This window comes from Epinephelus fuscoguttatus, linkage group LG6 (assembly GCF_011397635.1).
Source record: "Epinephelus fuscoguttatus linkage group LG6, E.fuscoguttatus.final_Chr_v1".
Classification (NCBI taxonomy): Eukaryota; Metazoa; Chordata; class Actinopteri; order Perciformes; family Serranidae; genus Epinephelus; species Epinephelus fuscoguttatus.
This window is the reverse complement of record NC_064757.1, coordinates 18,348,123-18,374,068: the sequence shown is the minus strand read 5'-3', so window position 1 is coordinate 18,374,068 and position 25,946 is coordinate 18,348,123. Positions and strand designations below refer to the sequence as shown.

At 41.1% G+C, this 25,946-nt stretch overlaps 2 protein-coding genes across 2 annotated transcripts; one reads left to right on the top strand and one right to left on the bottom strand.

Annotated features, from left to right (window-relative positions):
* Nucleotides 1-502: 502 nt before the first annotated feature.
* On the top strand, nucleotides 503-10,287 carry fam219ab (family with sequence similarity 219 member Ab). Its single transcript, XM_049578439.1, has 6 exons — nucleotides 503-738; nucleotides 1,937-2,036; nucleotides 4,971-5,076; nucleotides 5,603-5,683; nucleotides 5,779-5,833; nucleotides 8,383-10,287. Exons 1-6 carry the CDS (start codon nucleotides 661-663, stop codon nucleotides 8,539-8,541), a joined length of 579 nt encoding a protein of 192 aa, XP_049434396.1. The 5' UTR covers nucleotides 503-660; the 3' UTR covers nucleotides 8,542-10,287.
* A 131-nt stretch (nucleotides 10,288-10,418) lies between these two features.
* On the bottom strand, nucleotides 10,419-16,295 carry klf9 (Kruppel-like factor 9). The gene is made up of 2 exons (XM_049578438.1): nucleotides 15,485-16,295; nucleotides 10,419-12,578 (listed from the first exon to the last, which is right to left on the bottom strand). The coding sequence occupies exons 1-2, from the start codon at nucleotides 15,888-15,890 to the stop codon at nucleotides 12,298-12,300; spliced, it is 687 nt and encodes a 228-aa protein (XP_049434395.1). The 5' UTR covers nucleotides 15,891-16,295; the 3' UTR covers nucleotides 10,419-12,297.
* Between the last annotated feature and the right edge of the window lie 9,651 nt (nucleotides 16,296-25,946).

Sequence of the window (25,946 nt, the reverse complement as noted above, 5' to 3'; positions counted from 1 at the left end):
TGCCAGATGGCTCATTTCAGAGCAATTACATATCAAATTTATTGGATTATAGTTATTGATGCACTAATGTGTATAAATCATTTTAGTGATGCAGCTGGTAAATGAGTCTAATATTGGTTATTTTACATTTAGCTGCGAAGCTTGTGAGTCTTATCTTGATATTCAATAAGTCATCATCATTTATCTGTTAATTGTTTTGTATCATAATCACAATCTGCAAAGTACTTACTTTGACTAAAGTTATATGTTGAATGTTGTGGAGTAAAAGATCCAATATTTATGTAGTAAAAGTAGAAAGTATTATATATAAGTCAAGTACAAACATCTCAAAACTGTTTTTAAGTACAATAGCTGAGTTACTGTCCATCACTATTCCTCTCTTTGCTGGGGACCACCTTGGTCCTCTCAAAAAGGCCCCTTCTGGGTCCCCGGACCCCAGCTTGGGATACCCTACCCGGAAGTGGGTGGTGGAGTCACCGTCACCCAACTAGTCACACCACCGTCGACATACTGCCTGCTGGGATGAAGCTCGCCACCGGAGAACTACAGAGATTGTTACAAATCTGAGATCACCCACTATCTCGGCGAGAACTCGTCGGAGCGACCACTTAACCCACAGTTAGTTTCCAGGAGCAGGGAGGAAAGAGGCGCGCTGCCAAGATGATGGAAGAAATAGATAGATTTCAAGTGCCCAGTGCCGTGCAGGAGGCGGAGATGCAGGCTGAGATGCAGCCGCTGGTAAGTCACATTTGTAGGCTGTTATCAATCGAAGATAATAAATCAGTGTTTTGTTGTTTGTTTCTATTTGTGTGTCAGTGTTTATCTGGGGTGTTAAATGTCTGAGGCCTTCCATTCATAATGTTATGCTGAGGGATCCCGACAGATCCATCACCTGCCATGCGTAATATTGGCTGATGTGCCGTTTAGCATTTTCAGCAAGTTTTTTTCTGCCACAGTAAAAGGATAAAATGACAGTGCAGCGTGTCAGAGGATAACTGATTTGCTCGTAGACAGACGGTTTTGTTTCTGTGTGTAATGCAAGCAGCGTCCGGTCTGCTGCGTAGTGAGCAGCATCCGTCATGTCTGGCGAAAACAAGCATCCCATCCCAACGCTGCTGCTGCTGCTGCTGCTACATCCTCAGCATCCATGCAGCAAGTTGCTCCGGCTAAACGCCACTAGTGTCGTCTTGACGGGATTACTGAGCGGTTATTAATCACAGATACGTGCTTGTATGTACCGTGAAAGCACTATCTGTAGATGAAAATAATATAAAAGAAAATCAGTGTAAATGATGCGCTCCGTGGCCTGTAGCGGGGCCCTGGGTTACTGCAGCCTGCAGGGCGGCCTCTCCTGCCCACGGCCGGGGACGCTAGAGAGCCAGACTAGACCCAAAGCAGTCTGACCTGCAGCTGTCACCAGGCGGCCCCATGCTTCCATTCATACCCGTGCGTCATGTGGCCACTGATTAATAGGGTCTTTTTTCTCCTTTGCTGTGACCTGTGGGTATAAGATGTGAATCTCTGTTTCCCAAAATTAGATCCAGGGACTTCCAGGATTCCTCCTAGAACAAACTTCACTTTAAGTTCAGCATTTTACATTCACCATGAGATAGTGCGTTATCAGATGGAAGTAGCTATGCCAAAACCTACCTATACAGGTTTACTTTATCTAGTTATCCAGAAGTATAAGTATGTAGGTGTAATTATTTTTTAAACAAGCCATCTGTATAATGCTTCATACACAGGTGTTCTTTAAATAGAGCGGGATTCTTCCTCACATGTTTTATCTATTTATGATCTGGGTTTTTTTTCACATTGCCTGGACATAGTAGTGTGCATTATGCATAACAAAAAGGCATCAATTATTCACTCATGCCTCAGTAATGCACATTTCTGCTCATCTTTCTGTCCACCCCGTCCTGTCGTTTGTCTCCAGGACCCGGCCTCGTCCACGGCCTCAGAGGCGGACTCCGACACCAGAGAGGGGGAACCTGTCACCATCAACTACAAGCCGTCACCCCTGCAGATGAAAATAGGTGAGGAAGAGCTACGGTGTTTGTAGGCCAAGTATCTGCCTGTGGGAATCTGCATATCCTGTAATCATGTGTATATTTAAAGGCCTGGAAGGAGTCACCTGCTGTTATGTGCAGGTGTAGCTTCATCTCTAGACGAGGAAGAGACTTGTTGCAGCATGATTTTTCTCTAAGGTGATGGCATCTGAGCAGTGAATTTTCAAAGAGCTTTACTATCACAAGAAAACCCAACAATGTGGTGATATGCTGTGATTTACTTATTGTTTGTACTCAGCTCAGTTATGGTAAAAAGTACCATATTCATTCATTTCAGATAATCTATATGTAGAAAACTGTAGAGAGCTTTTACATGTTCCCAGAGCTCAACGTGATTCCTTCAAATTGCTTTTTTTTCTGAACAACTGTCCCATACCCCAAAAAGAACTTAATTGAGACCAATACTTAACAGTGAAAAGCAATAAATCCTCGCTGTAATGAGCGGTGGTTTGGCATTTTTGCCTGGAAAGTAACTCAAACAATGAACTGATTATCACAGTGTATACTAAATAGACTAAATGTTTTCAGCTCCTACTTTACTTCATTGCTAAGCTTATGAATGGATATCCATGGCAAAAAATATTAGCCCCTGTGGTCTGTTTAATGTCTGGGAACTTTAGTCTCTAATGTTTATGAAAAGCCACAGGTCCTTTAAGGCTCATTTCAGCACCTTGGACAGAGTCCAGTCGTGAGCAGCAGCATCTCTTTCTTTCTTTTTTATTACTACTGTTATACTTTCCTCGACAAAGCCTCAAAGCTGTTGTTGGTAACTTTTATAAAAAATAACTTTTTGTCACATTTGCTGAAACTGTCACTACATCCACACAGCGGTACATGAGAGAGGTGATCTGGGAAATACATCAAGTTTCTCTGCCTCCTCTTAAAGTTCTAATGACATTTGCAAGAATCCTCCTCACATGAATGAAAACAACCAGTCAGAGTTGAGGAGTCTCTAACACAGCTGTCAATCATGTCAACCGCTGCTCATCAACTGCGGTCAAAATGCCACACTAGGCAATGCTTATCACAAATAAATCAAGATTTTGTTACTGAATTGCCTATTTCTCACCTCAGGTGTTTTCAGCAACATATTTTAGTGTACTGTTTAGTTGTAAAATGATAAAGTTTGTGACCCGGCAGCCATGTTGAAAACAGTCAAGCGAAAATCAAGCACTGCCCACTGGCTGGAGCAAGCTTTCTTATTTGATCAGCGCTGCTTAGTTTGGTAGTTTGACCGCAGTTTGCAGTGATTGACATGATTGACAGCTGCATGAGAGACTCCTCGGCTCTGATTGGTTGTTTTCCAACAGTGGTGGTAGATTCTAGCAAATGCCTTTAGAAGCACTATGAGGAGGAGGGACAAGGGTTTTTTCACAGATTTATCAGTCTCATGTACCACTGTGTGAATGTAGTGACAGTTTCAGTAAATATGGGAAAATGTTATTTTCATAAATGTTATCAGCTTAAAAACAGCAAAAATATTTAGGAGGAGTTAACTATGAGTGAGAGAAATGCATGAATATGGTCCTTATTAAAATGCAACTCAGCTGCTGTAGAGATTCATTTCATTCCACATCTAACGTACTTGTTGAACGTGTAACCACAATGATGGCTGCACTTGTATTTCATTGTCTTCTGTTCTGTCTTTTTATGGCATGTTAATACTGTCATAAAATGTCCTGTCTATAAACACATTTGGAGCATATTCCTTTAATCTCACATGCTTGTTTAACCAGTCTCTTTGCCTCTGTGACCCCGAGGTGCTAATCTACATTTGATGGCCTTTTAAAACTAATTTGGATTAAAAGTGTAATGCCATTAACTGGTGGCACAGTCTAAATTAGATACAACATTTTCCAGTGTCACGAATCTTTCAACTTAAGTTCAGCACTGGTTCAGAATAGATATAAAGCATTGGTTATTTATTTGTCACCTGACCAGTTGTGAAAATCAAAGCAGGGAGAAAAGGGAGGCGAGAGTGTTTGATGTCACATGAGGAGTCTTTTGTCTCTAAATGTATTATGTCATGCTTTGTAGATTTTGTAATTTATTGTATTACCTAAATTAAACAACCCCCTCAGCCTCATCAGCAGTGTGACCATCACTTCCCGGTCAGATGACCACTGAGAAAAATCCCTCCAGTAAACAGAAACTGATCTACCCTGATGTCATGTCTTGCACTGTGCTGCAAAGCCTTGAGTTTGTCATCATATTCAGAAAGAAAAGATGTCACAGTCAAGTAGAATTCAGTCCAGTTCCTTTAGCTTTACACAATCATCACACCTGATGATTGTGTGTTTGTGTGAGTTGTGAAGTGTTGGAAATATCAGCTGTAGAGATGTCTGCCTCCTCTTCAGTATAATGGAACTAGATGGCTTGTGGTGCTCAAAGCACTAAAAAATACATTTGAAAAATTGAACAGCAATGTCTCTTTTCTGGAAATCATGACCTGGTTACTAAAGATAATCCTTAGACCTTGTTGTGAGCAGTTTCATGTAGGAACTATTTTCTTTCTACCAAACTACACCTGCCAATTGTATCACTAAACAGACAGAAGCGTGCATCTACGACTAGTAACTGAGCTAGCTCACCTCAAAGCTCAGCTGAGGAGGATGTCATCTTGCGAGCATCTCTGTCATGAGCAAGAGCCTCTTGTCCATGAGTAGATGCATTCTTCCTTCTGCATGGTGATACAGTTAGTGGGTGTAGTTTGGTAGAGATAAAAAAGTTCCTACATGAAACTTTAAAGAGACCCATAATAAGCAAACTGCAGCATTTAATTCTTCTCTTAAAAGTTGATGACATTGGTTCAACTTTAATCCATCACTTTTTTGTGCAGTTTGTGTGTCATTTTGGAGCTGAGCTGGTGTGTGATTTCCCGTGTGTGTGTTTCTTGTGCAGAGAAACAGAGAGAGTTGGCTAGGAAGGGCTCATTGAAGAACGGCAATGCTGTAGGTAGTCCAGTCAACCAGCAGCCTAAGAAGAACAACGTCATGGCCAGAACACGGTAAGACATGAGCGCTGAGGCCTGAGAGGTTAATGGGGAAAATGAGAAAGAGTACAACTTAAAATAAATTCTATTTTATAATACATTCCAGTATTTGTTTCACACACATGCAGCATCACCAATAAATTGTCAACTGATTCTGTTTGTCTTACGTCATAGTGCGCTGAATATAGATTATATGAGTAAAATTAGAAACATGTTTTCACGGGCTTGACAAGATGGATTGTAATCTCATGTTCATTATCTCTGTCTGTCAGTGGGGCTGGCAAGAGAGTAGTTTTATTGATTTAGGGTTTGTAAGATGTCCAAATTAGAAATCAGACCTCTTTCATGCTTCTGTTGTTACTGTAGTTCAGCAGTGATATGGCATCCAGACCCGCCTTCCTTTTCTTTCAGCATCTCCGCCAGTGTTACTCACCCCTTCCTGTTTGTGAATCTATTTTCCCTCCCCTACCTTTTCCTGTTATCCTCTGTTACACCCATTTTCAGCTCCTTGGATCATTTCTCCTCTGTTCCCTCCCCATAGGTTGGTAGTGCCAAATAAAGGCTATTCGTCTTTAGACCAGAGCCCAGATGAGAAGCCCCTGGTGGCCCTAGACACAGACAGGTGAGCGCACACACACACAAACACACACATTAATACACTACTTGACACATAAGAACAGAAATGATAAACTAACTTGTGGTTTTTGTTTGTTTCAGTGATGATGACTTTGATATGTCTAGATACTCATCGTCGGGATACTCCTCTGCCGAGGTGAGATATGTGATAGGGCTGCCACTAACGATTATTTTCATTGTCGACTAATCTGTCGATTATTTATTCGATTAGTCGACTAATCATTTCATCGAAAAATGTGTTAAAATGTTGAAAAATGTCGGTCTGTCTTGCCCAAACCCCAAAATTACGCCATCTAATGTCTTGTTTCATACTCACGCCAAAGGGTTTTAGTTCACTGTCACGGGAGAGTGTGTAAAGCTGCCAATATCTGAACATAAGAAGCTGCAGTAAGAGTATTTTGGGGTACTTTTATAATACTTTTCTATAAAAAATGACTCAAACCGATTAGTCGACTACTAAAATAGTCACTGATTATTTTAATAGTCGATTCGTCATCGATTAGTCGACTAATCGTGGCAGCCCTAATATGTGATGGAGCAAATATCTGCTTCTTTACCTTACATTACTCTCTCATTCGCTTCCCTCCCTCGCCTCCTTCCCTCCATTTCATATGATTGTCAGAAGGCTAGGAGCGGGGCCTTTATAAGCCAGTCTCGAAGCAAACCCATTTATATCCATCCTGCTCATCCATGTTAATTCTGTAGGCGTGTGTGCTTGCTACAAGGGCATCATTACATTGCAGACGCACCTGCACGCAATTGTGCATGAGACACAGAGCGGGAAACAAATGAAATGTCATCACTGGGTGTCTGCTCCTGGAAATCCTGTTTTCAAAGCTGCTGCCAATTTAAGTGCAAATCACAAACACATCATCAGATTTATTCCCCAGAGGAATACTCGTTTCCACCGTCTCCATCCATATGCTGTTGCTGACGTCTTTCTCTGAAGGGTTGTGGATATATTATTTGTTATATGAACACCACAAGTTTTCAGATCTTATTGCTACCATGTTGAAATAATCAGCTAATATACAGTTCATGTTGTAACCCAGTTTGGCCACTGCCCCCTCTTCCTTTCTACAAGCTCTTTAACAGTAAGATTGTACTGTAGATGACAAAGTATGGAATAGTGGTTGTTGTTTGTTGTTTAAGCAGGACAGTCCAGTCTATCTACAATAGACTAGACAGCTAATACAAATAATGGTAAAAAAAAAAAAAAAAAAAAAGTCACAGCATGACATTAGTCATCACGTTCGTGACAAAACACCAAGTGATGATCCTTAAAGCCATCTGTGAAAGTGCCCTAATTTTATTTACCATGGTTACCACTGTAAATTTTATCCAGCCAAAGTCAAGAGCTCAAAAAAATGAGATTTTAAAGTTGACTATTGTATAACTCTGGTTAAGTCAGAAGAATAATGTGCTTGTTGGCACAAACCCTCCTGTAAAACATTAAACCGACATTAACACACCTCTGTTTTTTGCATGGATTAAGCAAAGAAAGTATAACTTGTGAATTACTAAGTTATAAACGTGTTGGTACACAGAGTTTGTTACCTTTGGACAGAGCCAGGCCAACTGTTTCCCCGTTTCCAGTCTTTTAGCTAAGCTAACCAGCTGCTGGCTATAGCACCATATTTATAGTACAAACATAAGAGTAGTATCGATCTTCTCATCCAACCATCTCAACTATTTGTACAAGGTCTTTTAAATTGTCAATGTTCTTTTGTTTTAAAGTCATGTTAGCAAGCTTGTTACACAGTGACAGGAAGCCACTACTACAGTTGGGACCTAAAACTGGACCCGACTTGATTCATTCTGACTTGTACTGAAAAATTTGAGACCCAATTTCAACCAGAACCTGAAGTTTTATTATTGATAAATTTCATCCACGTTTGACTACTAGCTCACCAGGTTAATTTAAAGGGCAGGTTCATGTGCGTTCTTTTCTAAGTTTTTCAAATGGAAACACCCACTCAGCAATCAGCAGAAAGCAGTGTTATAGAAGTTAGAGTGGACTTTCAGTAAGAACTGAAAGGCTTAGTTTGCATTTTTTGAACAAGACTTATTCATATTAAGTGGTATATTGTTGCTTTACCCTGCCGTCGGGCAGCCTTTTCTGTCTGAAAACTGAAGCTGTTATATTGCTCTCTTTAAAGTCAACAGCCTCCTTTGAGCACTAGATGAACTATCATGAACACTACGAAAACATTTTAGAACGGCTTGGGAAAATAGCATTTTGACCGTAAAACATGCCTATTTGACCACATTTGGGTCACTTCACTACTATGAAGCTACAGAATGATATAAAGTCCTCAAAATAATGACCACACAATAATGGACCAATTAGCTCAGCTTTGTCTCAGTCCCCAGTGGGCATTGTGTATCTTCCTACAGCACGTGACAGGCGTGTAAGCAGATGATCAGCGCAGAGAAATTTCTTCATACATTTTATTTGACGAATGTCAAAATGTCTGGACTTGTTGGGTTCAGTTCTGGCAGAATAACTCTGCAAACCACATGCAGATCGAGTAACTAGTGATGGACTGATAATCTAATGACCTACTTTAATTTAAAACCAGTTATGGTAGGAGTAACAGGAAGTGGCCCAGCAGTCAGCAGCCCTGGGGTTGGGAAACACTATTCAAACCCATCACCCTCCTCTGTCTATCCTCCTCTCTCCAGCAAATCAATCAGGATCTGAACATCCAGCTGCTGAAAGATGGTTACCGCCTAGACGAGATCCCCGATGACGAGGACCTGGATCTGATCCCACCCAAATCAGTCAACCCCACCTGCATGTGCTGCCAGGCAACCTCCTCCACCACCTGTCAAATACAGTAACCCCACCCCTCTGACCTCATGCCCTTTCCCCCGATCCACACAATATAACCCCCAATCTTCATCTGCTGTGAGTTTACTTCGTCGCCACAGTGGTGACAGTGAAGCATTGGTAGAGTATTGTAATGACAGTGCTATGATGATAATGACAATGAGAAATAATCAAATTAACATATAGAGTGTTTGGTTTAAAATCCAGGAGAAGGGACACATTTGAAAAAAATTCAATATGTATTTAAAATATGAGTAAAAGTGGTGGTTTCCTCCTATGGTAGGACGTGCACTTGTGTTTGAGAGCCCTTCTCCTGGTGAACATTATGTAACATATTAGCAGGCAGTAAACAGACGGTAAATTGATGCTATAAATTAATGCTCTAATGAACTCCATTTCCCTGAAGAATAAGAAACATCATAATTGCTGACTCAACTGTTCTGCTTAACTTACTGGATTCTGGGTTGCGTTTTTGCATTTTTGTAGTTCCTTTTTTTTTTTTTTATAATTCTTTTTTTAAACCTGACGGATAAGTATGATTGTATGTGTTGACATGGCGATATTTTAAAAGTGTGGGCTGTGGTGTCAGTGTCCAAATAGAGGATATCTGGTACCGTATTCACTGTACTGTACAGGGTTGTTATGTAGCACAGGCCAGGTCGTTTCACTCATTCACACCACCCTCAACACTTTTACTTTTGTGTTTTGTTTTTTTTTTTTGCCTTACTGGCTTGAAATGCTTGAGTACGGAGTTAAGGGATGAATGTATGAACATGAATGGCTGAGGAACATACTGCATGAAGAGCACTGGACTGAATAACTGAATGGAAAATAATAAGGAATCAGCTTGTTGCACATTTGATTTCTGCCCTATTTTCATTGTGCAATCACGTGCCAGCTGTTGCGGCACTAGCTTGACTTGTATTGTTTTGAATTTGCACATTTTTATTGTGTTTTTTTAATATACTTTAGGGCCCATATCTGTGTAATCTTTCCTGCATAGCAGTGACAGTGTCTTATCTGAAATGAACTGTGTCAAAAGGGAAGATTACATATCGTTGAAGCGACCCTCCAACACATGATGCTCACGATAGATTCACAATATCAAACCCAAAGGGACGGCGGGAGGCCTTTAGATCTTTCAGCGCACACTGTTATGTTGCCCCGCTCCACTGTATCTTTTCTTGATCGCTGCACACTCCTTCCTTCCCATTTCTGTTTTCACAACATGCACCATCATGCAAGCACACAGGTTCAGACAGCAGGAAGATTCACCCTTTTTCATCCTTCACAGGCATACACACACACACACATATACAGACATAAAGAGTGAGGTGGCATCTATTTGTCTCTTTTGACTAATAGGTTGGAAAATGATTTGTAATTGCAACATCGAGGATCACTGACTTGGAGCACTAATTCCCTTCATTTATGACTCCCTCCCTCCCTCCTTTAAAAATCAGTTGATAATTTGCAATTAGAGTATGCCTTAAGTACAGAGAAGTTTAAAAGACGTGTGTATTTATTACCATCTTGATCATTTAGTTTATTTGAAGAGCATTTTGCTGTCTATGAAGTTATGCTTTTTTTTCTTTTTTTTTTACATAGACACGGGTGATAATTGTTTTTCTTTGGTTTTCCTTTTTTAAATGATTTTCTTGTAATGTAAACACTTCCATTACAGTATTTAACAATGTTATTGTTATGTGCGGTGTATGAAAACAATAAATAAACACAAAGCTAATGGAGCACTTCCTGTTCTGCCTTACTGTTTGTGTTGTTACACCTTCTCTGCACCATTACAGAAGAGACATATTGATTTATAAAAGGTTTGAAATACAGTGTCTGACATGGTTGTGTGATGTGGGACAGATATGCCAAACAAATATTTAGAAAGAAAAATAATTTTAATGTTAAAACTTCTTGAGCAGTAATTATTACAGCTATGTATATTGCGATAACATTGGGTCTGCGTTGACAGTCCCTGATTACAGTACAGTAGCATCAGAAGTAAAAGGGCTTCAACCTGAAAGGCACCAACATCTAATCACAGTTGTCATAATGCCACGAAAGAAAAACAGCATTTATTTCTTTTACAAATGTATGTACTTTGAGTCCTACAAGGTTAACTACACCTAACGTTACACACTATCTGGATGTTTGAATGCATTAAAAGTGGCAAGTATAAAAAGAAAACTAATGACATCAATGTTTCTGGCTCCTGTAGTGGACAAATAAGACCTCTCACCTCGTTAGTATTATTACAAAAGATTACCAGACAAATAAAAAAGACACAATACCAAACAAACATACAGACATGCTACATGATGGAATTGATTGATTCACAAACTGATCAACAGAACCTGCCTCAAAATGCTAGTATTGCAAAAGGCTAGCTCAGAAAATGAAAAAACAAGTTTGATGACGTATTGTTATGAGAAATGTTGTGCTTCCGTGTCACCACCAGAGGGTGCAACATTGACTGAAATGACCAACATTATTCCCTGATAAAATGCAGTCCACATACAGAGTAAACAAAAGTTAGTTTAAATGTACAGCAACTGGCACTGTTGGCGTAAGAGACAGTCGTTGATATTCAAAGTATCGCTGAATATCAACTTAAAGAATCTGACAATGTTCATTCAGGTAGTTGAAAATGTAGAAATTCCTCTCTGCTACAAAATCCCTTCAAAAGGCACAGACCTCCTTGTTCACAGTTCACAAACTGGACGTGAATCATCGTGGTCTTAGCATCAACTGCAAGTGAAAAAGTAAAGTCTGCAACTTTACCTTTTTAAAGGCTTTATACCCTGTTGTGTTTTCCTGGCAGAATCTGAGCCTGAAAAAGCGATGTTGAAATGTATTTTCCCCGTGAGGTTTGCTATGGTCTTGCCAAAGTCCTGCTACAGTACTTTGGTGCAATTAATTGCAACGTTATCGTGATGTGACAACATTTATGTTTCAACACAGGAAACAATCTGTACAAACAAACTATACCTACAAGCTCACATTAAGCCTCATTCACTATGTCCATAGCCAGATATATGAAATTAAATACCCAAGCGCTGCACTTCTCTATATTATAGCTTTGTCTTATTCCTCTCTAATAACAATTAACTACAGTATACTGAGTATATCAACCATCTGGAAGTGAATCTGTTGAATCTATTTACATGATAATACTGTACATTCGCCTTGTCCTGGACTGGAGAGTGACTGTACAAGTATGAGTGTGTATATGAAACAATAAAACTTACTAAAGGACTATTCCCAAAACGTCCTAACCCACTAGGAATATCTTATCCTGCAAATAAAAATCGGGATGCAAAGTGAACACATGTAGTGTTAAAGGAAACTATACATGTACATGAATGCCTCTTGGATTACCGTCTCTTCCAGGGAAAAAAAACAACTCACACAACACAAAGTAAATTAATTACAATTGGCAAAGCAAGTAGAACCTGTGTGACAGACCCTGATTAACCCTCAATAAATACCAACCACCTGCGGGAATAAGAGGGGTCTAGTTCTAGTTTGATTGCACTCAGGTTCAGACGTATGTTTCTGTTTGCTGTTGCACAATGTTACATGCATAGAAGACTTTTTAAGTAGTGGTCTGACTGGTTGAGTTGATTGATCTCATGGGATTTGTGTCAAGATGCACACGCCTTTACACATAAGGGTGTGTCTATGTTTGTTTAGGCCTTTGTATCTATTGCATGTACCTTTATGTATACATATATGTACAGTATTGCGGGTGTGTCTCCTCACACCCCAACGGGGCTTTGGTCTCCAGAGTCAGAGGAGGACACGGACACGGAGCAGCGGCGTCTCTTGGCCACACTTGAGCCCTGGAGCATGCTGGGATGGAAGCCTGCGTGTCGTCGGGCATGTTTGGTCAGGTGGTCACTCCTGATGAAGCACTTGTCACACAGTGGACAGTTGAAGCGCTTCTCGCCCGTGTGTGTGCGGTAGTGACGCGTCAGCTCGTCTGATCTAGAGAACTTTTTGCCGCAGTCTGGCCAGGTGCACTCGAAAGGGCGCTCACCTGAGGAAACACACACACAAATTTTGTATTAAAGCACTTTTGAGGACTTTGCTTTGCCTGCATTTATTTAATAAGCTTCACCCTTAACGTTACTTTTAATCACATTTGTTGAAACCTGTCCTATCCTGTCTGTGTGACACATACTCTGTGAAAAAATCAGGTTCCTCTGACTCCTCCTAGTGCTCCTAATGGCAGGTGCAAGAGTCCACCGCACCTCAATGAAAGACAAGCAATCAGAGCTAAGAGGAGTCTCTAACACATGGCAATCAGTACTAGCGCACACACTGTACTGCCAACAACAGCACACACAGCAAAGACAAGGAAACAGAAGACCGTCAAAGAAAAGCTTACCCTCCATTTCACAGAAGCCTTATTTTGTTTACTTGTGTTTGGTGTGTACGCTGCCGTTGATTAAGCAGGGATGGGAAGATCTTTCATTGCTGGTAGTTGTTTCTCAGCCACTTTGTGCACAAGCAGTGATTGACATGCGTTACTGCAGGATTATACTTCTGCATCGAATCGACACCTGGGCACAGGTGTAGGCTTTGCGTCGACATAGAGCCTATGCCGTACCGTATGCTGTTGCCTGACGTGCACATCCCAGGAAATGTAACTACATGTCCAGACAGCGCAGACCTCCAGTTTATACTATGGGATTTATCCAGGTTTCATATGAGAAGAAGAAATCTCCACTCATCGCTAGGCTAATTTATACAATATAAAATGCCATAGGCTGGCGCTAACAATGTTAGCATTTTGTATTACTTTGGAAAACGTGTTTAGTATGACAGTTGTTTTGTCGGTGAACCTTGTGAGCTGTAATTGAGCCGAATTTTGTAATGATATGTTTGCTAAATGTTGCTGTTGTCCCTGGCTTAATATGAATGGAGGAAAAGTTGGCTAGTGGCTAGGCTAATTTATACAATGTAAAATGCCATAGGCTTGTGCTAATAACCTTAGCATGTTGTTTTTGTGGGGAAAATGTGTCCAGCAAAGGACAAATGCTTTGTCTGTGAATCCTGCAAGTTATAGTGAAGCCACTTTATGTACTTGTGTTTGAAATTGTTGCTATTAAGCCATATTCAATGTGTGTTTTGTATGTTTTCACAGAAACCCTGTCGCCAACTAGTGTTTTGGAGGTGTAACTGCAGAGTGACACAGACACACCCCCGCACATGTACAAACGCTCACAACAGTGTAGGCCAAACGTGTAGGCTATGGCATAGGCTCTGCATAGAGCTGGAGCACAGGTATAAATCCTGCTTTACAAACTCCTGGTTTTGATTGGCTGCTTTCATTCAGGCATGATGGATTCTTGCAAATGCCATGAGGATCACTAGGAAGAGCCAGAGGAACCTGATTTTTTTTCACAGATTATCTGTCTCCTGTACTACTGTCAGGATATACTGATAGTTTCAACAAATATGACAAAAAAGTTATTTCTATAAAAGTTACCTACTGCAGCTTTAACCTCTGTGTTTTGCTGATATTGGCTTGTCTTTCTCATTTATTGGGGACCCACAAACCCCACTGCTGTATGTGCTAAAAATTAGTCATTGGTTTCCTTTAAATGTTGATCCACTGTGATATAATTGTGTTTTACAGCAGAGTCTCAGAGATTCCAGACAGAAGTGATGCATCTTTTGTTGTATAATTCTGGAAATTTTCTGACTCATGTCACCAGTTCAAAAGTATCAAAGGGGTAAAACAATTTACATATAAGCATGAGGTCTCCAGGACTCACACACACACACACACACACACACACACACACACACACCAAACATTAGAGTAACCTTTATCAGGGTACACCTAACCTGTTTAGTCTGAGCTAATTCACATTAATTCGAAACCATCATTTTTATTCGTAACCATTCACAGAGGGAGGACAGGCAATGAATAAAAAAAAAGACCAAACAGACACAGAGACACAAAATACGTGAGAGGAGGAGGAGTGGGAGGATGAAGTACAGAGTACAGGAGTCACAAAATTTTGGGAAGGCCTGCATAAACAACATTTTCTCGGAACAATAACAGAACATATTGATTTAGAAATAGTGAGTCATGATAAGAGCCTCGTGAATAGAAAACTATGGCTGCCCCCCCCCCCCCCCCAACATGTGCTCCATTGAACCACATGTCTGCCCTTGTTTACAACCCGACTCGAGGGGGAGTGGAGGAAAATGACGTATGAGGAAACGGTGGTGCAGGGAGGGTTATCTCCGGACAAGAACATGAGGGGGCAACAGTGTCGCAGTGACCTGCATGTGAATCACAAGCCAAGACATTTATTACACTGTTACGCGCTATTTATAGCATTACGCCTGATACATGTAAACACATATCAGACAACGCAAATAAACAGGAGTGATAAACATTAAGAGGCATTATTTGGATATGACATGCATCAGTATAATCACACTTGCACAATCTAGCTCGCATCACAAATATGGGCGGTGGCACGCGGTGTTCCCAGATCGCCTCCTGGCTGCGTGTCAACAGCACATTAACGCACACCCTCCATATCTCTCTCACACCAGCCTCCCCTCACCGGCCAGCCTCTGGGCCGGGTCTGTCACACCCCCCAGCAGGGACAAATTCATGGGACCACCTTTCCAATAATCTGTTATTCATTTGCAGAAACATGTGGTCTCTCACTTAGACGCGTCTTGTCACATTACACAGACACAACATGGAGTGTTAAACATCACACATCACGTGTCAGTATTATAACTTTATAATGACATCAGTCTGTCACTCATATTTCCTGCACATCTGAGAGTTCTTGAAATAGCCAGTAAAGTTTTAGCAGTGATGTCAACATGCGTGGGAAATGAGGAATAAAGGCAGGAGTGACGCAGAGCAGTTTCGCTGTAGTCAACACAATCGAGCCTTCCTCCACTTACCGGTGTGCACCCTTAGGTGCGCTTTGAGGTGGGACGACTTGCCGTACATCTTCCCACAGCCTGTAAAAGGACAGCAGTGTCTCTTCTCAGGAGACTCCTGCCTCGCTGTGGCCGGAGCCGCCCTCTTGCTCCGAGGCTGTTTGGGTGCCACCGACCCCCGGCTGTCCCCGGCGTTCAACCGGCAACTCCCCCGCTCATCCTTCTTCTCCTGTGTGCCGGCGTCGCTGCCTCCGAGACATTTACTGTCCCCTGGGCTGATCGCGTTTGGGTTGCATTTGTTTAAGTCCAGTAAAATCATAGCAACCATCAGTAAAGTCCTGCTCTCCTGGGTCTCTTTCAACATGTCCTCTGTTCGCCCCGGTGGTCGGCTGGGGTCACAGTCTGCAGAGACATCCACCTCTGACATCACTACAGCAGCTCCGGCTGGAGAACAGAAAATATATATATATAATAAAGTAGATATGTACTCAAAGGGTGGGTACAATAAAGAAATTAGACCGCAGTCCACCCAGGAAACATGTGGTTAAGCATCGACACGTGTCGTCTTCAATGTGACTATTCCGCAAAGGCTGCGTTTTCTTGTTGAGGTTGCAGGGCGGATAAATAAACACCCCCCACAGGAAAGATAGCACTCTGATTCTCTTCCTTTCTCCTTCTCCCTCTGGACCTTCTTCTCTTCAAGCTAAAATAACACGCACCGTTTCCCGACTGAGCCGAGGCTATTGTGTCTGCGTTTATTCCGCCTTTCTGTGCGCTCCCACACATGCGTCAACTTGTCCTATTTCACTGCGAGCAGCACTTCTCTCAACTCCAAGAAACAATTTCGCGGAATCCCACGGTGTCATCGCAACGCGGCGCTGTGATTGGCTGAGGAAGAACGTGACTCGGTTTTTGGAACTGTCCACTCAGAGCGGTGATAGATGGCGCACTGGACCAATCACAGACTGGTAGGGTTAAACAGAAGGCGGGACGAGATTGATGTTGCTTTCATGTACTTGAGGGGAGTGGGGAATAAGGTAAACCGTTGTCAAAAAGTGATTTTGAGGTCTTCGCTTAAATGGCAGTGTACTTATAAATGTGAATGTGTGTATGTAAAACACACAAAAAAATCTATTTAGAAATATTTGACTGAACATTTTTATACACTTACAACTTTAAAAGCCTATGTTGTGTGATTATAGTATAAACTACGCAGCATCAGAATTTAATATATTTACTTGCACATTTTGTCCAGTTAATTCACCCGTAGTAACTCATAGCATAAATACTTCTTCACTTACGGACACTCCTCTCTCTAGGCTCATTTTACCGTTTCCTACCAAACACAACTCATACTTAACACATGCTTTGAATAGACACTTGAATGCAACATCATAACAGGATAGCTGTTGAGGACACAACCTCATCTTGGCACGCCTCTGGGCCTTAATGGCAAACGCCTTTTTATTATATAATTTAAATGTGCATATTCGCCATATTTGTAAAGTAACTTCCTGTTGAATGAACCAGTGGATTTGCATTTATTTTATCTCGAGCCAACATAATGCAAAATCATGCTTATTTGCGCGAAATGGACACACACAGTGTGGGAGACAACGGAATCGGACACAGACTTGCAGATTGCTTAAGAGCATGGCTACACAGATCCTGCCCCACTACCTACAACTTACATTTCCCATGCTGAGAAATGAGATGCATTGCAACATCACATGACAGGCCACACACCACACTGAGTACAAGGCTTATTGTTGCCTCGTATGTGGAGACTGCAGTGCGATGTCTGGCTGATAGGTGTTCTTAAGAGGCCAGTGGTTGTTGTTGGTGCTGTATGTCCCGCCTACAGCTGCGAAACTATTTGCTCTGCTGTTATCAATCAGTGAAGGTCAAACCATACATGCATTTCAGAGCAGAGGCGTACTATAATGCAGCTGTTACACCAGCCCATCTATATATGGTGTTTGTACTATAAGCAACCTTGTGTATGATTATCTGGGGTCAACAAGTTTATAGTAATTAAGAATTTTCATTTAATCACAAGACAAGTGTGAATCCGTATAGTTTTGGAATGATACAATTCTCAGGTTTATTGTTAGGCTACAATACTGTTTTGAGAAATAACTAAGTGGAAGCTGATTACACTATCTAGTGATAAAAAGAACTGTGGTAAAATACTGATGACATATTATCCCCGGGTAACATCCACTTGTTAGCAGCTGCACTGGCACCCAACCACAGCTGACATATCAGTATTTAGGTGATGACACATGAATCTGTGTCATAAAATGAAATAAATGTGTTTAGTGTTTTTTTTTTTAGATGTAATCCAACACAGCCACTGTGGCCAATAATATTACAGCTGTGAACAGGTCTCACTTTGAACGTCCCAGTTTTTCATCCATGGTGCGATCCTAAATTAGTGCTGTCCCCAACTGTCCCCAAAGCTAAACGCTTGAACTATTCAGTGACACTGTAACCTCACTTGACACTGTGCATGAGATCGGGCTATGATGTTAGTGTACAATAGAGTTTTCGTCTGTCTTGCAAACTCATCGAGAGACACAGATTGTAGAAAATTAATTGTGCGGTTAGATTAGCTGTGTAACCTTGTAACAGTCAGATGGTAGGTTACTGTAATGAATAAACATCCTCCATTTTGCTCACAAAGACATTGTCTTTTGTTTTTATGTGAAGTTCCCTGAGTTTACAGTCACACTGTCATTTTAATGTCTCAAATGAGAGTAAATGAAAAGCACATTTTATTAGCACTCTGTGTAGATATGTTTTCATACATAAACACATTATAATACATGAATCCTCATAGTAAGAGGTCTTGGTTAGTGCACTGTTATGTTTAATAACAATAGTCATAAAGCCCTACAGGCATCAATGTAACCACAGTTTATATAATGACATACATTAAAGTTCATTGCGCATGAAAGGTCTTTAGGTTTTATGAGCATCATGTACAGTACAGGCCAAAAGTTTGGACACACCTTCTCATTCAATGTGTTTTCTTTATTTTCATGACTATTTACATTGTAGATTCTCACTGAAGGCATCAAAACTATGAATGAACACATGTGGAGTTATGTACTTAACAAAAAAAGATGAAATAACTGAAAACATGTTTTATATTCTAGTTTCTTCAAAATAGCCACCCTTTGCTCTGATTACTGCTTTGCACACTCTTGGCATTCTCTCCATGAGCTTCAAGAGGTAGTCACCTGAAATGGTTTCCACTTCACAGGTGTGCCTTATCAGGGTTAATTAGTGGAATTTCTTGCTTTATCAATGGGGACCAAGAACCAATCAGCTAACTAAAGAAAAACAAGTGGCCATCATTACTTTAAGAAATGAAGGTCAGTCAGTCCGGAAAATTGCAAAAACTTTAAATGTGTCCCCAAGTGGAGTCGCAAAAACCATCAAGCACTACAACGAAACTGGCACACATGAGGACCGACCCAGGAAAGGAAGACCAAGAGTCACCTCTGCTTCTGAGGATAAGTTCATCCGAGTCACCAGCCTCAGAAATCGCAAGTTAACAGCAGCTCAGATCAGAGACCAGATGAATGCCACACAGAGTTCTAGCAGCAGACCCATCTCTAGAACAACTGTTAAGAGGAGACTGCGCGAATCAGGCCTTCATGGTCAAATAGCTGCTAGGAAACCACTGCTAAGGAGAGGCAACAAGCAGAAGAGATTTGTTTGGGCCAAGAAACACAAGGAATGGACATTAGAACAGTGGAAATCTGTGCTTCGGTCTGATGAGTCCAAATTTGAGATCTTTGGTTCCAACCGCCGTGTCTTTGTGAGATGCAGAAAAGGTGAACGGATGGATTCCACATGCCTGGTTCCCACTGTGAAGCATGGAGGAGGAGGTGTGATGGTGTGGGGGTGTTTTGCTGGTGACACTGTTGGGGATTTATTCAAAATTGAAGGCACACTGAACCAGCATGGCTACCACAGCATCCTGCAGCGACATGCCATCCCATCCGCTTTGCGTTTAGTTGGACGATCATTTATTTTTCAACAGGACAATGACCCCAAACACACCTCCAGGCTGTGTAAGGGCTATTTGACCAAGAAGGAGAGTGATGGAGTGCTGCGGCAGATGACCTGGCCTCCACAGTCACTGGACCTGAACCCAATGGAGATGGTTTGGGGTGAGCTGGACCGCAGAGTGAAGGCAAAGGGGCCAACAAGTGCTAAACACCTCTGGGAACTCCTTCAAGACTGTTGGAAAACCATTTCAGGTGACTACCTCTTGAAGCTCATGGAGAGAATGCCAAGAGTGTGCAAAGCAGTAATCAGAGCAAAGGGTGGCTATTTTGAAGAAACTAGAATATAAAACATGTTTTCAGTTATTTCACCTTTTTTTGTTAAGTACATAACTCCACGTGTTCATTCATAGTTTTGATGCCTTCAGTGAGAATCTACGATGTAAATAGTCATGAAAATAAAGAAAACGCATTGAATGAGAAAGTGTGTCCAAACTTTTGGCCTGTACTGTATGTATTGGTGGAGAGTGTGGTTAGGGTTTGCCTTTATGACTGCTCTGTGTCTGTTAATCTAAAGTAACATTTTTATAAGTTACATTTCATGGGATTTAAATATTTAGAAATGGATTTTTTTTTTGTGGTTTAGCAGAAGATTACAGCTTTTCTTCTACTCATGATATTTAGTGTATACTGACACATCATGCAACACAACTGACCAGAAAGAAATGTTGGCACTGTACATTTCTGCAAACCACGGATACATTACATTTGCAGGTTATTACATATACACTGAAACTTCACATGTGGTTATGTTTAGCCACAAATAACCACTTGCTTAGTTAGGAAAAAAAATCACATTTTGGCTTAAAATACCTGGTTTTGAGGGAACAACCCCAACTGGAATTTTTTGTAGCGCTATCCCCACTGGAAAAACAGCAACAGTTTACTACAAAACACCAATTTTTGGTGCCTAAAACGCTGCTAAAAAACACAGTAGCAGGTTGTTACAAAATAACCGTACTTAGTGCCTAGAAAGCTCCTGGAAACACAGCAGTGACTCCCTAAATCACAGGTAGTTTTGTTGGTTGTTGGTCTCGAACAGTGATTTGCAGCTTGGCAGCCGTGTGCATGGATGGATTACTGAATGGGCCAACCAGGCACAGGGGCCCAAGTGTCAGGGGCACCCGGCTCCTCGCCTGCAAAACGTAACTCAGATGAACACATATGGATGATGCAAAGAGACACAAAATAACCACGAAAAGGGGCAAAACAATCATTAAGAGATACAAAATGTCTACAAGGACACAAAACAACCAAAAAAAGATGCAAAATTACCTCAAAGACAGAAAATGACAAAATGATTAATTTGACCAAAGAGAGGCAAAACAACAAGAGTGAAGTAAAATGGGGCGTTTTGCATATCTGTGCCCATTGTCCACTGTCTCATAATCTGCCCATGATATGTATGAAATGTGCAAATTGTACTGTATTCAAGCTTGCATAAATGTACAATGCTGACATATTCCTGCATCTGGGCTTCATCAAAATATCCTCATGGATATGATTTCCACTTGCCCATTCCCCTGACCAAAACAAAAACATACTCAGGTATGACGACCTCTGCAATGGATCCATGACACTTTTTGTATTTGTGATGTATGAGCCATCCAAGCACATTGTGTTTCTTTATCCTGCCAAGCTAGCATCCCACTCCTTTTATTAGAGATGTTCTTTCAGCAGTTCCCTCAGTTCCCTAAAAGTATGCATGGACATCTGCTCTCTCACCCAAAGTTTCATAATGGAGTCCAGTGTCAAGGCCAACAAATGCTATGATGGTCACATCATGCTTCTGTCTGCACCCTGTGTTTAGCAGAACCTTACTTGACCCAAAGCAGACATTGTGTTACCATTAAAGTGTCAAGTCATAACCACAGTGTTCTTTCAGTATGGTTACAAGAAGCAATGTGCGCTCATAACTTTATAGCCTTACTTGGAAAACAGGCCCATATAAATTGATACTGTGGATTTCATGTATTGTAATGCATTATCATAGCCTATAATACATTAAAATGTGGCATATATAGGGATCATTACTAGTGTTTTATTTGCATTTGAAATTGACATTTTCATAAATGTGCTAATCTGTTCTAGAAACCATTTTGTTGTCATCAAGCTTAGTCAAGGGTGTAGTTTTCTTTTTGTTTTCCAACACTGGGTGGGGGACCACATATGAAACAAGGGGTTTGAGGGTCCTCTGCCAGCAAATCTTGCTACTTAATTTCCTGCATTCTGGTGATTTTAATACACCACTTTGTGCTTTCTGCATCGATGCATGGTGCATATGCCTTTAATTTTCTCCAAATTAAAAGTCCCCTGTTACTTTCATAGCTACACACAGTATTTACTCTGAAAGAGAGAGTGTGACGGAATATAACTCAGTCCATCTGAAAGTGTAACAAGACTCCCAGCTTTAAAAAAAAGAGTGCCATGGGTGATTCATTCATGGGTGAAGTTCCTAGAAAATCTCACTGAGCTCTGGGGTTGCTGGGATTGAGCAATGCTGCCTCTGAAGAGTTTCTCCTTGGCAGTTGGGTACATGCTTTTCCCCGGGGCTGTTTATGTGAGAATGAAATGGCTCAGATACACACACAGAAGTGTTTCCTTACACTTTTGTCCTCGGATGCCTCTGTGCTCCACTCAGAGATACATCGTGGTGTGTGCTGATGTAGCCTTGATACTAGTGTATACATTTTAAAGTGTGAGGATGTTACAAATGCAGCAACGTTTCACAACAGGCAGAGAGGAGTGTGCCACACCTATCCTGAACAATTGCAAACTCTTCAGTTGAAGATCCTGCCTGCAATGCAGCAGTGACTCATTGCCTAACAGCACATTTATTGTGGTCCTTCGATATATGATGTCCAGTGCTCATAAGCTTTGAGAAACAACATGAGGAATGTTCAAGTCCCTATTTGAGCACAACACATGCCGTATAAGCCCAAACACTGCAGGAACTTTCCGCCCTTTTCCCCGAGTCCTCCTGCAGAGAAACTCCACCTCCACTTGGCTTAATTCACTGGCAAAACCCGCAACTTTCCAAGAATAAAATCTGTTAGAAAAAATGGGACTTGGCCAGGCGCGTACAGCCTGCAGCCCCCCTCCAGCTCCTCCTTCAGCAGAGCTGTAAACATTTCACCGAAAAATAGGAGGCGCTTCTGCGGCTCCAGCTCTCGCTGCTCCGCTTCCCTTCTCACAAAAGTGCGAGAGTTCAAGAGTGCACGGCGCATCTGGGTCATGTCGACGTGTTGACACGACATAGTGATTGTGTCAACGCTGTTGTTTTTGAGTGTGCATGCGCGTTCTGTTACAGAGAGAAGTTTGCGGGGGCACGTGCGTAGGCCTAATCTCGGTACAGAATGTTCCCTTCCACGTGCTGAGTAGGAACTGACGCACCCGTTTCCTTATATGAAAACCTTCACCAGACCACAGGCGGGCAGACTGGAAGTCCCTGTTCAGCTTCCTCCTCTGTCAGTGCGGTCCATGGATCCATGCAGAGAGGAACAGGAGGCAGTGCTGCACAATGACGACAGAACACACACACACACACACACACACACACACACACACACACACACACACACACACACACACAACAGGGCGGTGAGGAGCCTACACAGGGTTAACATCGCTGCTGCTGCTGCTGCAAAGTCACTTAAACAGAAAAGGTGAATATCAAAGTAATCATACAGGAATAAACCACAGGCAGCATACATGCAGTGGTGGAGGTGTTCTGAAAGTTTGCGCTACCCGCTCAGGATGAGCTACAAGGAGCGCATCCTGTTAGACTAGTCTGATGAACTAAGCCTCTCACTCGTAATGACCTACCCTGGCAAAAACATTGTTTAGTAGCTACTCAGGTCAGATACGTGTAAGAAGCAGACATACAGCCTATATAAATGTAATTATAAGTAGAGTAGCTCATTCTATCAGGTAGGAAATATCCATCAGAATGGACTATTCCCTCTATAAATGTAATTATAAGTAGAGTAGCTCATTCTGTCAGGTAGGAAATATCTATCAGAATGGACTATTACCTCTATAAATGTAATTATAAGTAGAGTAGCTCATTCTGTCAGGTAGGAAATATCCATCAGAATGGACTATTCCCTCTATAAATGTAATTATAAGTAGAGTAGCTCATTCTGTCAGGTAGGAAATATCTATCAGAATGGACTATTACCTCTATAAATGTAATTATAAGTAGAGTAGCTCATTCTGTCAGGTAGGAAATATCTATCAGAATGGACTATTACCTCTATAAATGTAATTATAAGTAGAGTAGCTCATTCTGTCAGGTAGGAAATATCCATCAGAATGGACTATTACCTCTATAAATGCAGTTATAAGTAGAGTAGCTCATTCTGTCAGGTAGGAAATATCTATCAGAATGGACTATTACCTCTATAAATGTAATTATAAGTAGAGTAGCTCATTCTGTCAGGTAGGAAATATCCATCAGAATGGACTATTACCTCTATAAATGCAATTATAAGTAGAGTAGCTCATTCTGTCAGGTAGGAAATATCTATCAGAATGGACTATTCCCTCTATAAATGTAATTAAATATATGGTAGCTCATTCTGCCAGGTAGGAAATATCTATCAGAATGGACAGAATGAGCTACTCTACTTATAATTACATTTATAGAGGTAATAGTCCATTCTGATGGATATTTCCTACCTGACAGAATGAGCTACTCTACTTATAATTGCATTTATAAAGGTAATATCCCATTCTGATGGATATTTCCTACCTGCGAAGATCCCGGGTAGTTTAAAATTTTGGGCGTGAATTTTTTTTTTCGCTTTGCACATGCACACATCGTGTTGGTAGGTCATTCTACTCTATCATTACCACATATCAGAAACAAATATTGTACCTTTTTTACTCCACTACATTATATTTAACTGTAGTTGTAGTTACACGTGCATTCTGAAAACACAGATGACCCTATCTAGAGCAAGTGTATGGTTTGTCCTTTCTAGGCTACTGTAGAACAACATAGCATAGCCTGTGAAAGAGGACCTGCAAATTTTTGTTTCCAAGGATAGCAAAGGCATGACCCGCCCTACTCTTTCTTACTCTACCTCTGATTTGCACACCCTGACATTCTAAAGTGGGATTTGTACTTGTGTGTCAGCTGTATATAGAGAACACCATAGCATACGCACATGGCCTATATATGCTGTTGTGAGGATTTATACTTGCGCTGTGGTGTGTCTGTGTCACTCTGCAGTTACACCTTCAAAATATCAGTTGGCTCAAGTACACAAATGGGCTTCACTATAACTCACAGTATTCACAGACAAAGCATTTGTCTTTTGCTGGACACATTTTCCCCACAAATACAACATGCTAATGTTTTTAGCACAAGCTTATGGCATTTTGCATTGTATAAATTAGTCTAGTGGCTAGCGGACTTTTCCTCTACTCATATGAAGCACTGGACAACAGCAACATTTAACAAATATAATGTTACAAAATTCGGCTCCATTACAACTCACAAGGTTCACTGACAAAACTACTGTCTTAAACTGCATACGCTTCCAAACAAATATAATATGCTAAAGTTATAAGCACAAGCCTATGGCATTTTACATTGTATAAATTAGCTTAGCAGATGGTGGAGATTTCCTCTACTCATATGAAGCCAGGATAAATCACACACAAGTCTTAAAATGCTATTTTGTGGAGGCTTTATTGTCTTCACGATTCATTGTTTCTTATCTGTGAAATTAATTGCACTGAGGGAAAATGTTTCTGCTTACAATAATTGACAGAAGGTATGCGACGCCATGGCGTTTAGTTACATTTCTGGGGAGGTTCATGACAGGCTACGGCGTAGGGTACAGTGTAGGGTATGGCATAGGATACTGCATCGATTTGACGCAGAAGTGTAAATCCTGCTTAACCCTAACCAATCTTTCTCCTCATGCCTATACTTTGCCAAGCCAATGAACAAAGACAACATTTACTAGCCAATCAGCAGGTCTTGACTTTGCTACCCTAGGAAACATAAATTCACGACCCGCTCTGTATGTAGATATAAATGGCTCATTCTAAACACATTGACTCTTAGTAGCAGGTGACAGTAAACTAATAAAAGTACAGTTGTGAATATTATATACCATGTCAGCCAATTGAAACCTCTAAATCCTACACACTGGACCTTTAAATTAAGTACTTCTTCCACCACTGCATGCATTAAGATGGCTGTGATTAAACAAAACACCGAAAATACAAAGCTGTCAGTTTTGATGAGACAAATGTCATTAACACAGAGACAGAATTTAATTCCTAAAGTGAGTTTGTGTGGTCACATATGCATTGCATTATACTGTAAGGGGTATGGTACCAAAGATGTTGTTACACCTGTTCAAACAAGAATACCTTATTATACATTG

Coding starts and splice junctions, on each gene's coding strand:
- fam219ab (XM_049578439.1), top strand. CDS start 661: ATGATGGAAGAAATAGATAGATTTCAAGTGCCCAGTGCCGTGCAGGAG. Junction 5,077..5,602: donor AACGTCATGGCCAGAACACG/GTAAGACATGAG, acceptor CCCTCCCCATAG/GTTGGTAGTGCCAAATAAAG. Junction 5,834..8,382: donor CGGGATACTCCTCTGCCGAG/GTGAGATATGTG, acceptor TCCTCTCTCCAG/CAAATCAATCAGGATCTGAA.
- klf9 (XM_049578438.1), bottom strand. CDS start 15,890: ATGTCAGAGGTGGATGTCTCTGCAGACTGTGACCCCAGCCGACCACCG. Junction 12,579..15,484: donor GCACCTAAGGGTGCACACCG/GTAAGTGGAGGA, acceptor GTGTTTCCTCAG/GTGAGCGCCCTTTCGAGTGC.